Source organism: Hyaena hyaena, unplaced genomic scaffold (assembly GCF_003009895.1).
Source record: "Hyaena hyaena isolate Hyena2069 unplaced genomic scaffold, ASM300989v1 scaffold_37, whole genome shotgun sequence".
Taxonomy (NCBI): Eukaryota; Metazoa; Chordata; class Mammalia; order Carnivora; family Hyaenidae; genus Hyaena; species Hyaena hyaena.
The window spans coordinates 1,978,385-1,990,776 of NW_024080669.1; the positions used below are offsets into that span (position 1 = coordinate 1,978,385).

At 45.4% G+C, this 12,392-nt stretch overlaps 1 protein-coding gene across 4 annotated transcripts in view; it reads left to right on the plus strand.

Moving 5' to 3' along the window:
- The first annotated feature begins 7,917 nt into the window (after nt 1-7,917).
- Nucleotides 7,918-12,392, plus strand: part of DDX6 (DEAD-box helicase 6) — a 33,184-nt gene continuing 28,709 nt past the window's right edge. The window contains exons 1-2 of one of the 4 annotated variants that reach the window (XM_039229322.1): nt 7,918-7,981; nt 10,804-11,277. In XM_039229322.1, the coding sequence (XP_039085253.1) occupies nt 11,078-11,277 (200 nt within the window). In that variant the 5' untranslated portion in view covers nt 7,918-7,981; nt 10,804-11,077. The other 3 variants (XM_039229321.1, XM_039229323.1, XM_039229324.1) reach the window with 3 other exon arrangements.

Consider the following 12,392-nt stretch of genomic DNA (forward strand, 5'->3'; position numbering starts at 1 on the left):
ACTGACTGAGCCACCTCAGCTGCTGTGGGGAAAATGCCCTTTAAGAATAGTAACTGAGGGGGGCGCCTGGGTGCCTTAGTCGGTTAAGTGTCAACTTTCGCTTAGGTCATGATCTTGCGGTTCGTGGGTTTGAGCCCCGCGTCGGGCTCTGTGCTGACTGCCGGCTCAGAGCCTGGAGCCTGTTTCAGTCTGTGTCTCCCTCTCTCTCTGACCCTCCCCTGCTCACGCTCGCTCTCTCTCCTAGAAATGAATAAAACACATTAAAAAAAAATTAAAAAAAAACAAAACTTTCTTAAAAAAAAATAAATAAACATTAAAAAAATAACAATAAAAAATAAATTCTTGTAGGACCAATATGATATATATATTTTTTATTTTATATTTTTCTACACCTTAAGGTCCTATAGAGTGACAGTGCCTTATGGGTACTTAATACATCTTGATTGAAAATGTTGAAAAGAAGGGCGCCTGAGTGGCTCANGTGAAGTCCTAAGAATAGTTCCTGGTGAAAAAAAAAAGAACAGTAACTCAGGGGCACCTGGGTGGCTCACTCGGTTAAGCATCCAACTTCGGCTCAGGTCATGATCTCATGGTTCGTGGGTTCGAGCCCCGCGTCGGGCTCTGTGCTGACAGCTGAGATCCTGGAGCCTGCTTCAGATTCTGTGTCTCTCTCTCTCTCTGATCCTCTCCTGCTCACGCTGCCATTCTTTCTCTCTCTCTCTCTCTCTCTCTCAGAAATAAATAAAACCTTAAAAAAAAAAAAGAACAGTGGCTGGTTCTCATTGTTGGCTGCACATTAAGATCTTCTTGGGAGACTTAAAACAAAAAGTGATGCTGGGTGCCCAGCCCCAAGGATTTTGATTTGATTCCTCTGGGATGGGGCCCAGGCACCAGTGTTTTTTAAAGTGCCTATGTTGACGCTAATGAGCAGCCATGATTGAGAACCACCAGTAAGAGGCTTGCCGAGGGCTCAGCTGAGGTGTGGGAACAGGAATTTGCTGTTGAGCCAACAATCAGCCTGGTTACACGCCTCTCTCCAGCATCAACTATTCCTGGAGCAGAAGCTGTGAAATTAGAGTGGCACTTGTTTGAGGTTGGTAAGACGCTAAGCTGAAGAAGTAAGTGAGGACACAGACTGGGGAGAAAGAATTGAACCGGCCAACCTTAGGCTCTAATCTGATCGAATAAGAATAGATTCAGATGAAATCTAATAAAATAGTAATAGCAATTTTTAAGTACCATCTACCAACTACTAAAATAAGGGAAATTATACAAATTCTCATTTACTCCTGCACAGCTGTGGGTCCCATTATCCCGCATTTTATACATGGAGAAGGTGAAGCTTAGAAGTTAAGTTTCCAGGGGAACTTGGCTGGCTCAAGAGCATCCAACTCAGGGTTGTGAGTTCAAGCTCCATGTTGGGTATAGAAATCACTTAAATAAATAGATATTTTTTAAAAAAGGAAAGGTTCCCAAGTTTATAGAGTTAGTAAGTGTCAGAAGTGGGATTTGAACCCATATCTGACTGACTCTGGAACCTGAACTCTGGTTGAGCAGGAGCTCAAAGTGGGAAAATTGGGAGGGCAGGAGCTTGCGACAATCTACTGGGTTCTGAATGGAACTTAGGCCCAGAGGAAAGAAAATGAGAGAGTTTCCAAGGGAAACTATGGAAGGTGAGGGGTGGGTCTCCTGTCAAGAGACCAGGGCCCCTGATGTATTGGAGGAAGAATGGGAAATCAAATGGGGTGGGGACACTGGCAGTCTCAATCTGACCATGGCATATAGACTCCAGGCGGTAAAAAGAAACTAGAAGACATTGGGGCACTTGGGTGGCTCAGTTGGTTAAGCATCTGACTTCAGCTCAGGTCACGATCTCACAGTTTGTGGGTTCGAGCCCCACATCAGGCTCTGTGCTAATGGCTCAGAGCCTGTTTCAGATTCTGTGTCTCCCTCTCTCTCTGCCCTTTCCCCACTCATTCTCTATCTCTCAAAACTGAATAAATGCTGAAAGAAAATTAAAAAAAAAAAGAAACTAGGAGACATAAACGGGTTATGGAGGGGATGGTTGACATGATAAAGAACAATGTTTAAATTTCATCGAATAGATGAAGAGCTAGAAGGTCACTTCTGCACTGAAATACTGTTTTCTCCCCCACATTCCTTGTCTTGCCGTGGTAGCCAGAGATGTTACTTAGCCCAACCTTGGCATTCAGGACTGAAGACATTGCAAACTCTTTAGCTCTAAGATACTTTCCCACAGCTCATGCCTAAGATTGCAGTCTATTTTCAAAGACCAATGAAAGCTCTGCCAATTGACTAGTGTTAAGAAATCAGGGGGCGCCTAGGTGGCTCAGCCTGTTAAACGTCTGACTTCGGCTCGGGTCATGATCTCACGGTTCGTGGGTTTGAGCCCCGCATCGGGCTCTGGGCTGGCAGCTAGCTCACAGCCTGGAGCCTGTTTCAGATTCTGTGTCTCCCTCTATCTCTGACCCTCCCCTGCTCACACTGTCTCTTTCTCTCTCTCTCAGAAATAAATAAAACATTTTTTAAAAATTTAAAAAAAGAAATCAGGGCTGGACACTTGTCACAATTGTTTCTACCCTTGCAAGGGAAGGTTATTCAGAAATATAATTTTGTTACAAGGTCCTGAGTACAAAGGAGGCATGGTACACATCCCAACACCATGACAATTCCACAAGTTCGTCATGGACCCCCATCAATGTCGCCTGTCAGCAACAAATTGCCCTTGAGCTAATTCAGAAAGTACGCATCATCAATGGGGATGGTGAGGTTCTTTCTTGATCTGATTAGACCAAATTAAATGTATACCTAAAGAACGAGTTTTCAGATTTCAGTGTCTTCCCAGCCACACATTATTTTCAAATTAATGAATAAGTTCAAATTGTTGGTGCACAGTAATTTTAGGAGAACCAAAGCGGCAAAACAAATAGGTAGGATTATCTGGGTGATGACCAAAACAATGCTGGGACCTGGGGCGCCTGGGTGGCTCAGTTGGTTAAGCGTCTGACTTTGGCTCAGGTCATGATCCCGTGGTTCATGGGTTCAAGCTCTGCGTCAGTCTCTGTGCTAACAGCTCAGAGCCTGGAGCCTCCTTTGGATTCTGTATTTCCCTCTCTATCTGCCCCCCACCAGAAAATAAATAAACATTAAAAAAACAAAACAAAACAATGTGGGACCTGATGAGGCCACAAGAAACCTGGTGACCTGAGCTAGCTGGTTGTGGTACCCTGGGAACAGGGAGATTTTTTCTGTCAAAGGGAGTATGAATTCTGCAAATGAAAGCTGAGAGTTTGGGGGAAATGTGTTTAACCCACCCACTTCCCTCTCTGGTTGTAATCTTGCATTCCTACTTTTCAACTTAAATTGGAACATTTATTCCAACAAAATGTGCGTGGTGTGGTCTCCCAGTGATTGAAGACATCTGGAGGCGCCTGGGTGGCTCAGTCGTTTAAGCCTCTGACTTTAGCTCAGGTCATGATCTCACAGTTCATGGTTCAAGCCCCAAATCAGGCTCTGTGCTGACAGCTTAGAGCCTGGAGCCTGCTTCCAATTCTGTGACTCTCTCTCTCTCTGCTCCTCCCCTTTTATGCTGTCTCTCTCTGTCTCTCAAAAAATAAACCTTAAAAAAAAAAAGACATCTGCTTAGTGTGCGTTGATGTCTATGCAGTGCCTGTACCTCTCTGAGGGTATCTTTGCTAAGCCCTCAGTAGGCTAATGCTGCTTCATTTTCCTCAGGTGTGTGAACTGAAGAGGCAATTTTTACTGGCTATAAGGCCAAAGAAAATGGTACTTGACATTCTGGGCCTATTAGCTTTCAGTCTTGGTTAGCCACTACCAGATGTTGCTCGAGGGTATTTGGAGAAGAACTTTATCTGTTGAACCTCCTTTTGGAAAATCAAAAGATTAGCCTGCAAACCATGTAAGATGGAAAATGCTGTACTATAAAGCTTAGGCAAGTGTGATATAATCATTTTGTTGAGAATATGGTATGGACAAATATGTTTTCTTCTAAGTAATGAAGTAGTTGAGTTTAAAACAAAATCATGTTTATTTTTTAAAAAAACTTATAGAAAGCTAAAATTGTGAAATCTCTTTTAGCATGTTGAAAACATTTGGAGTTTTTTTTTGGGGGGGGGGGTGTGCCTGGCTGGTTCAGTGGGAGGAGGATGTGAGACTCTTGATCTCGGGGTAGTGAGTTCGAGCCCCAAGTTGGGTGTAAAGATTACTTAAATCAATAAACAAATAGACTTTTTAAAAAATGAAACTTTTAAAAAAATGAGTATCACAGATGTATATGTTCCAGGTTGAAATTACTTGGAATTCTAGATACCAAGTATTTTAAATTGAAGTTAAAATGAAATCAAGTATAAATTAACCTGGGATTTTTCCCCTTTCTCGGTATTTTTAGGTAAATAAAGGAGGACATGAGACTGGCAAACAATATTTGCTGGGAGGATCCACTATGGTGGTCAAATTCCAAGTAGCGTTTTCTAGTTGCAGCTCATGACCTACAAAAAAAAAAAATTCTGTGTTTTAAACAGAGATGATGAAAACCTCCATTTTGTTTACGAATCTTTTTTTTTTTTTTTTTTTTTTTTTTTATCTTTCCTACAGGGGTGCCTGGGTGGCTCAGTCAGTTAAGGTTAAGCGTCTGACTTCAGCCCAAGTCATGATCTCACTGGTTCGTGGGTTCAAGCCCCGCCTCGGGCTCTGTGCTGACAGCCAGCTCAGAGCCTGGAGCCTGTTTCAGATTCTATGTCTCCCTCTCTCTCTGACCCTCCCCTGCTCACGCTCGCTCTCTCTCAGAAATAAATAAAACATCAAAAAAAAAATCTTTCCTACAGACCAGTTCTCTAGGAGCCAGCCAACAATGCAGGCCTAACACTTTAGCTAACAGCTTCATAGTTCAAAACCCAATAAGTAGGGTATGGAGGAAACAAATGGAAATGGCCAATACATCTTGGGAAGCACTTTACTACAATTACTAGGTGACTGCACTGGGGACAATATACCCTCCAGATGCCATATTTACCTCAGATTACCCAAACTATTATATTCAATAGTAACTAAAAGTCCAAAGGATTGGATTTTTGTGATATTTTTATTTTATTGTTTTTAGGTTTATCTTTATTTATTTTGAGAGAAAGATAGAGAGCGAGCAGGGGCGGGGGAGAGAAAGAGAGAGACAGAATCCTAAGCAGGCTTCATGCTGTCAGCGCAAAGCCTGATGGGAGACTCAAAGTCATGAATGGTGAGATCACCACCTGAGCTGAAATCAAGAGTTGGATGCTTAACTGACTGAGTCACCCAGGCGCCCCTTAAGTATAATTTATAAATATGAGGATACTATGTACATTATGAAATAATTCATCTGTATTCCTAAAGTGTCATATTTTCTACAATTCTCGTTAATCTGTTTGAATTGGGGAGAAAAAAATATATTGAGATAGTAGGACTGGACCTCCCAAACCCCGAAATTGAACCCAGAAGAAGATCCAAGGATTCATAGCTTAATTCTGCACCATCGATGCTTCTCACCAGAAAACTCCAAAGAGCTGACATAGCTTGTAAGGATATCTGAGTATCTTACAAGACCATTTTGCAGAACCATTAAAGGTTTTAGTCCTGGCAGGATTCCTAGGTGAGAAAGGGCAGCTATTTCATATTCCCTCTTCACTTTGGTTTTTTGTCATGACCTCAACCAGACTCCTTTTGAAAGTAATCACTGATTTGTGAACACAAACCCTTTTCCTTTGCTTGGTCTCATTTCTTTTCTTTTCTTTTAATGTTTATTTTTAAGAGGGAGAGACACAGAGTGAAAGCTCGAGAGGGGAAGAGAGAGAAGGAAACACAGAATCTGAAGTGGGCTTCAGGCTCTGAGCGGTCAGTTTAGGGTGAGGCAGAGCTGCGTCTCAGGAAAGGTGAGATCGTGACCTAAACCAAAGTCGGATACTTAACCAACTGAGTCATCCAGGCACCCCTGCTCTCATTTCTTGAGTGGCTTGGACCAAGAGACCCACCACCAGGCAGTGGCCTGTTTTAAATCCTTAGGCTCCTCTCCCTCCCACTTACTTCTTTGCTCTCCTTCCCTTAGCATTCCTGCTACTTGGAAAGGCAGTGAGGCAAACAAGGCCTCACACTTTAACTTTAATAACATGTTACAGGGCCACCTGAGCGGCTCAGTCGGTTAAGCAACCGGCTCTTGGTTTTGGCTCAGTTCATGATCTCACGGGTTCGTCAGAGTCAGATCGAGCCCCCACATCCAGCTCTGCACTGACAGCACCGAGCCTGCTTGCTATTCTCTCTCCGTCTCTTTGCCCCTCCCCACTTGTGCCACCCTCTCCATCTCTCTCTCTCAAAATAAATAAATAAACATTAAAAAAAAAAAAAGGAACAACTTAGCCATCCTCTCTCTAGGATGGGCACAAAGTGCAGGGTTATTCCCTTGCATGACTGGATGTTTTTAAAATCTGGGTGGGAGATGACGCTCTAAATTTTAATTGTTAATTTTTTTAAAAATTGTAAGGGGAGCCTTCTTCATAATCTCGAGAATAGGCTTTTCACACTTCTCTACAACCTTCCCATCGGCTGTGTGGAAATAAAGACGACCAAAGGGGACCGGGCTATTTATTCGGAGCCTGCTAAGCGAGAGGCCGCCACCTTTACTTAGTTTGGGAGACTCCAAAGCAGGCAGCGAAAACAAGGGAAGGCTTGAGGTGGGCTGTGATTGGCCGTCGTGGGCCTGAGAAGCCGGAGGCAGGCTAACTGGAGGCGGCGCTGTTCTGTGATTGGCTCGGGGAACATATTTGGCTTTCTCTGATTGGCCGCGCCTTGGAAGCGGGGGCGAACACTGAGGAAGCTGGCAGTGACCGAGCGCAGCTCGCTCTGGGCGCGTCACAGCCGAGGCCACGGTCTGGCTTCCCGAGCCGATTGCCGCAGAGGCGGAGGGTCGGAGTTTTGTTGTCGCACACGGTCTGGCCATTGTCCCATACGGCCCCTCACCTGGGGCAGACCCAGGTTTTCCTTTCCCCTTGACCTAGGAGGAAGCTCCCCAGCTTCAAATTTTTGTTTTCGCTGGGACAAGCCAGCGCTCCTGACGTATCAGGACCGGACATTTATGGGAACAAATCCTGAAATCTCTTTCTAGTGAGGGTCAGGCCGAGGGAAAGAATCGCTCTCCTGGTCCTACTGCCACGAGAAGGGACACCAGCAGCTTTCCAGGCCGGCTCCCCCCCGCCGCGACTCCCGAGCTGGCCTCCCGGGGTCGGGCAGGTCGCAGCCCCGGGGGCCCCCGCGCGCCCCCGTCCGCCCCGTGCCCCTTCCGGTCCCCACTCCCGGGCGCACGCCGACGCCTCCGGGTCCCTGGTTCCGCGCGTTCCTGGACGGAGGCCCCCCGGTCCTGCAGCAGCCTCCGCGGCCCGCGGGGGACGTCAGGTCAGCTCTCCCGTCCCCGAGTCGCGACCGGGACGGCTCGTTCTCGGAACGAGTCCTCGCTCAGGAACAAGCAGCGACTTCTCTGGTCACGACCCCCGATTCCCAGTGTCAAAGGGGCGAAGGCAGGGTGGACTCTTCCCGACCACTATGTCCCACTCATTTCTCCAGCTGCGGAAAAAGCCAGCCCCTCTTCCCGCTCAGGAAGGAGCTCGTATTGCCCCCTCGACTCTGCGTCAGCGGGGCCCCCATCTGTGTGAGAGCGCGGCCGTCCACCATTTTCTCCTCGGGGAGGTTCCCTGGCCCGCGTTCCTCCGGCCGCGAAGCCGGGGAGGCCGTGACGCCGCGGCCCTCGCCATCTTGCCTGTAGGAGGAGCCGCGGCCGCCGCGGCCGCCATGCGGACAGGCAGGGGGAGGGGGAGACGAGGGGGAGGGGGCGGCGGGCCGGGGGGGGGAGGGGCAGAGCAGCGGAGTTAGCTCAGCCCGGGCGGCGACTCTGGCGGCGCCATGAAAGCGGGCAGCGGCGGAGGTAGGGCTGGGCGGTCGGAGAGCCGGCGGGCGCGGGCGTCCCTGCCGAGCTGCCCTCGGAGCGGGGCGGGGGCGGGGGCGGGGGCGGGAGGAGGAGGCAGAAGCGAGGGGCCGGGTGGGGGCGGGCGGAGGTTTCCGAGGAGGAAGGAGCCGCCGCCATTTTGGGAGCTTCGAGTCAACAATAAAGGACCGAGGGTGCCGAGCGGGAGTGGCCTCGGTTGGTAGGACTCGGGACCGAGCCGCGGGGAGTGGGGTGAGGTGGTGGGATCGAGGTCAGCGGTGCGGTCGGGGTCGGGAGAAGCCCCCGGGCCGGTGTGGGGGGCGCTGTGAGGCGGAGGCCTGAGGCCTGGCCGGGGCCCGGGGAGAAAGGCGGGCGGCAGCCGTGTGGGGTGGGGGCGCCTGAGAGGAGTCGGATACGGGAGTGGCGTGCGCGGCGGGGTCCGGATTAGGAGTGGCCGGAGTACTCGGAGGAGCTTCGTGGAAGTCGAGGGGATGTGGGACCACCGGGGCGGCAAGGACTTCGGGGGATGGTGGAGGTTATAGGGTACGAGGCAGCCCTATAGGGGGCGGCAGGGACAAACAGTGTCGGAGGGCTCGCTTCGGAAGAGGACCCGCTGCTGCTTGGTTGGAGGAAGGCCTCGTAGGTCGGTAACAAGAGGCTGATTACGGAGCCCCCGAGTCGTGGAGGAAAGGAGGGGCTTTCTGACTTCAAGGGTTACTCTTTGGGGCCTTACAGGGGGAATCCCTATTGTTTCCTGCCCGCAGAGTTGGTTCCTTGCTCTTGTGGCGCAGCTGCGATTACAGGGCCCCAACCCTTTTGTGTTTATGGTCACTGGGGGCTCACTTGAAGTATTGTGGGGGTTTTGGGGGGGGCGTACTGGGGGAGAGAGAAATTATTGCCCCACTATTACGGAGCGCAAATCATTCGCTTCTTTCCCTTGTCGCTCCACTCCCTTTTCTCTCCCACGGCCCCCTTCTCCCTTCCGAATAAAACAGTCCAACTTGCAGACCAAGCTTAGTGAAACTGCGCTGCATTTGCAAACAAAAGCCCTTGTCTGAGATGACGATACTGTTTTGGGTGTGAAACTGTCAATTGCTAACTACAATCTGGGAAGTGCTGTAATTAACTCGGCAAGGGGCTCCTCCCAACTAGTCTACGTTTCGTTCGTATTTTTGAAAATGCAGAATGTAACTTGCAGGTCTAAATTGGGAAGGGGTAGGAGGAATATTTCCTTCTCTGAGACAGAAAGCTGCAGTGCAGGTTTCCGTTCAAGTAAGAAGGGAGTACTAGTTACATTTTGGATCTAGGGAGATGGGAGGTCTTACGTGCTGGAGGAACAATAATGGTACCTTTTAATCTTTAGAGGCAGCCTTCTTCATCGTCTTAGTGCTTTGCGACCAAACAAGTCTCGTGTGAACTCCATGATATTGTGGATCATAATATAAACCTGTCAGTACAGGAAACTGTTCAATGCCTTGAAATGAAATTAGGTGCTGTTAACCACGGTCTGATAAGGGGTCAGATTCTAAGTGAGTTAGAAATATACAGCTTGGTGTATGTAATAATCAGGATTTGCTGGTCAGCAACTTTATTTTTAAAAATTTTTTTAAATAAAATTTTAAAAAAATTTTAAAAAGACATAACTAGTTGTCTTTTAGAAAAGTTTATTGTTTTTGAATTCTTGGTGTTTGGCAACAAAGTCAACACTAATTAATAGGTGTATTTTTGGTAAGAAATACAAAGGAGTTTTAAAAAGAACCCAACAGAGCAGTCCTTGATTTTCTGGGCTTTGTAAATTGTTTTGTTTACTACATTGTAAAATAAGAATTCAATTCGGGCAATAATTTAAAACGGCAGAGATTACCTAGTTCTTTTTTAAAACAACTATTAATTAGTATTCTAGATTTCTTGGAAAGTTTGGTTAAAGTTACTAGTGTATTTTAGTCTTTACTAGATTTTTAACATAGGCAATTTGCTTTTTGTGTTTTTATAGATGGGTATATTTAATAACAAAGTTAATATTTCAAGTTAGGATATACTTTTGAAGTGTGTTACTGGAAATGTATGTGACTAATAGTTTTTTAGTATTAAATTTTATTAAGGTAGCTAAAGATTTTCTTGGCTGTTTCTCAAGCAAAAGATTGTGACATGTAGACATGTCTGTATCTCTTGACTGCTTCAGTTATAATCTTAAAGGGCAAAGCTTAAGAGAAGAAAAGAATTTATTTTTTTTCATGAAGTTCAACTTACATGGTTGAAATTAATAGAGGCACAAATGTGGGATTTTCTTCCTGAAAGCATAAAGTTAAGTCAAAAGCTCAATTTCAAGAACTCTCAGTTGATGTCGGAAATAGGGAAAAAAATATACATTGTCTTGCCTTGTTCCAAGATATGTATTGGAAATTTTACTAATTTTACAATTAGCAAAATGTGTGATACTTCTTTGAGTTGTAATGCAATTAAGTGTAATGAATCATTGACTTTTAGAGGTGTCAGGGACTTTTAAAGAATTCATGAGGGAGGAAAATGAAGGGAAGAGATCATCATTTGACAACTAATGCTAATTTAATCACAGTATCTTTCTACCTGATCTTTTTTGGGTTGCTTTGAACTGACAAAATGTTTGATATTGGTCTCATTTGGCTTGGTTTTTTGAGGCAGTTAATCTCTGTGTGTCTCTCCTAGCACAGCTAGTTTTGGTCTAAGTATGTCTGCGTTTTTAATTCTTCAATAGAGTGATTTCGTCTAAAGGGGTTGTTTAAAAGGCAAAGTTTTTTTCTAACTTTCCTGTGTTTGCTAACTAAACTTTCTCTTTGTTTCAGATTGAAGTGAGTGAATTCAGATACATAACTCAACCTTGTTAGAGGGCCTTTTAAAAAATAAAAAGTTGATTCGGTGCATGAGAGCAAGTTACTGCTGCTTACCGTTCAGAGACTTACAGGTGCTTGCCTGCATTGCAATAAAGGACTCATATATTGAGCAAGACTTATATTTATCTCTTCGTTTTGGAGAGCCTAATAAACTGTTATTACAGTTTCTCTACTGACTTTCAAAAGTTTTGAAGTTTGAAAGAGACATCTTTACAGTTAATACAGCATGAGCACGGCCAGAACAGAGAACCCTGTTATAATGGGTCTGTCCAGTCAAAATGGTCAGCTGAGGGGCCCTGTGAAGCCCAGTGGTGGCCCCGGAGGAGGGGGCACACAGACACAGCAACAGATGAACCAGCTGAAAAATACCAACACAATCAATAATGGCACTCAGCAGCAAGCACAGAGTATGACCACCACTATTAAGTAAGTGTTAGAATAAATACACTTTGGGAGACCAAGGAGATTTCTTTTTGTTACTTTGTTGTTGACTACTTTATTCCTTTTTTTTTTTTTTTATGTTTTATCCATTTCTGAGAGAGAGACAGCGTGAGCAGGGGAGGGTCAGAGAGGGAGACACAGAATCTGAAACAGGCTCCAGGCTCTGAGCTAGCTGTCAGCACAGAGCCTGATGTGGGGCTCGAACCCACGAACCGCGAGATCATGACCTGAGCTAAAGTCAGGCGCCCCTACTTTATTCCTTACTTAATAACATTTTGATTGCAAATAGAGGACAGATGACCTTGTATTATGGCCAGTGGGTATTTTTAAGTTTATATGACTTCATTAAAAATTTTTTTTAAGATTATATTACTTTTAGTATTGTTTTAGATAAAGCTTTCTCTTTTTACACATACACAATATTGCAAACAGTTATGTCATAGGGGACTCAAGATTTTGAACTCTTGGAAATGTGTATCTCTGAATGGTCCCAAGTCCCTTTGTTGACTCTAAAAACTTAGGAATCTCATCTTAACTGCAGAACTTTTTTTCTTTTAAATCTGCTGTTTGTCATCTAAGTGTACACTTTAAATTATTTGACTGATAACTATTAGTCTAGAGATTCAGTTAATAGAAAACATTAATTTGACTCTTGACCCCATTTTATGTTTGGCTTTATTAAGAATCTAGCCATAGAGATTGATTTACTCTCTTGAAATCTTCATATGATGAAACTGTTTCATGGAACTAAAGTGTATGTTTTATCACAACCTAGATCTTCTCCATGCCTAAGAAGCACTTCCTAAAGAAAAGTAGCCTTTCAATATCCTATAGATGGTTATTGGTATGTGATTTGCTAGTGACCTGTAAGAATTAACTTCCAGGGGCACCTGGGTGGCTCAGTCAGTTGGGCGTCTGGCTTCAGCTCAGGTCATGATCTCATGGTTCGTAGGTTCGAGCCCCGCATTGGGCTCTATACTGACAGCTAGCTCAGAGCCTGGAACCTGTCTTTGGATTCTGTATCTCCCTCTCTCTCTGACCCTCCCCTGCTCACTCTGTCTGTCTCTCTCAGAAATAAATAAAACATTAAAAAAAAACAA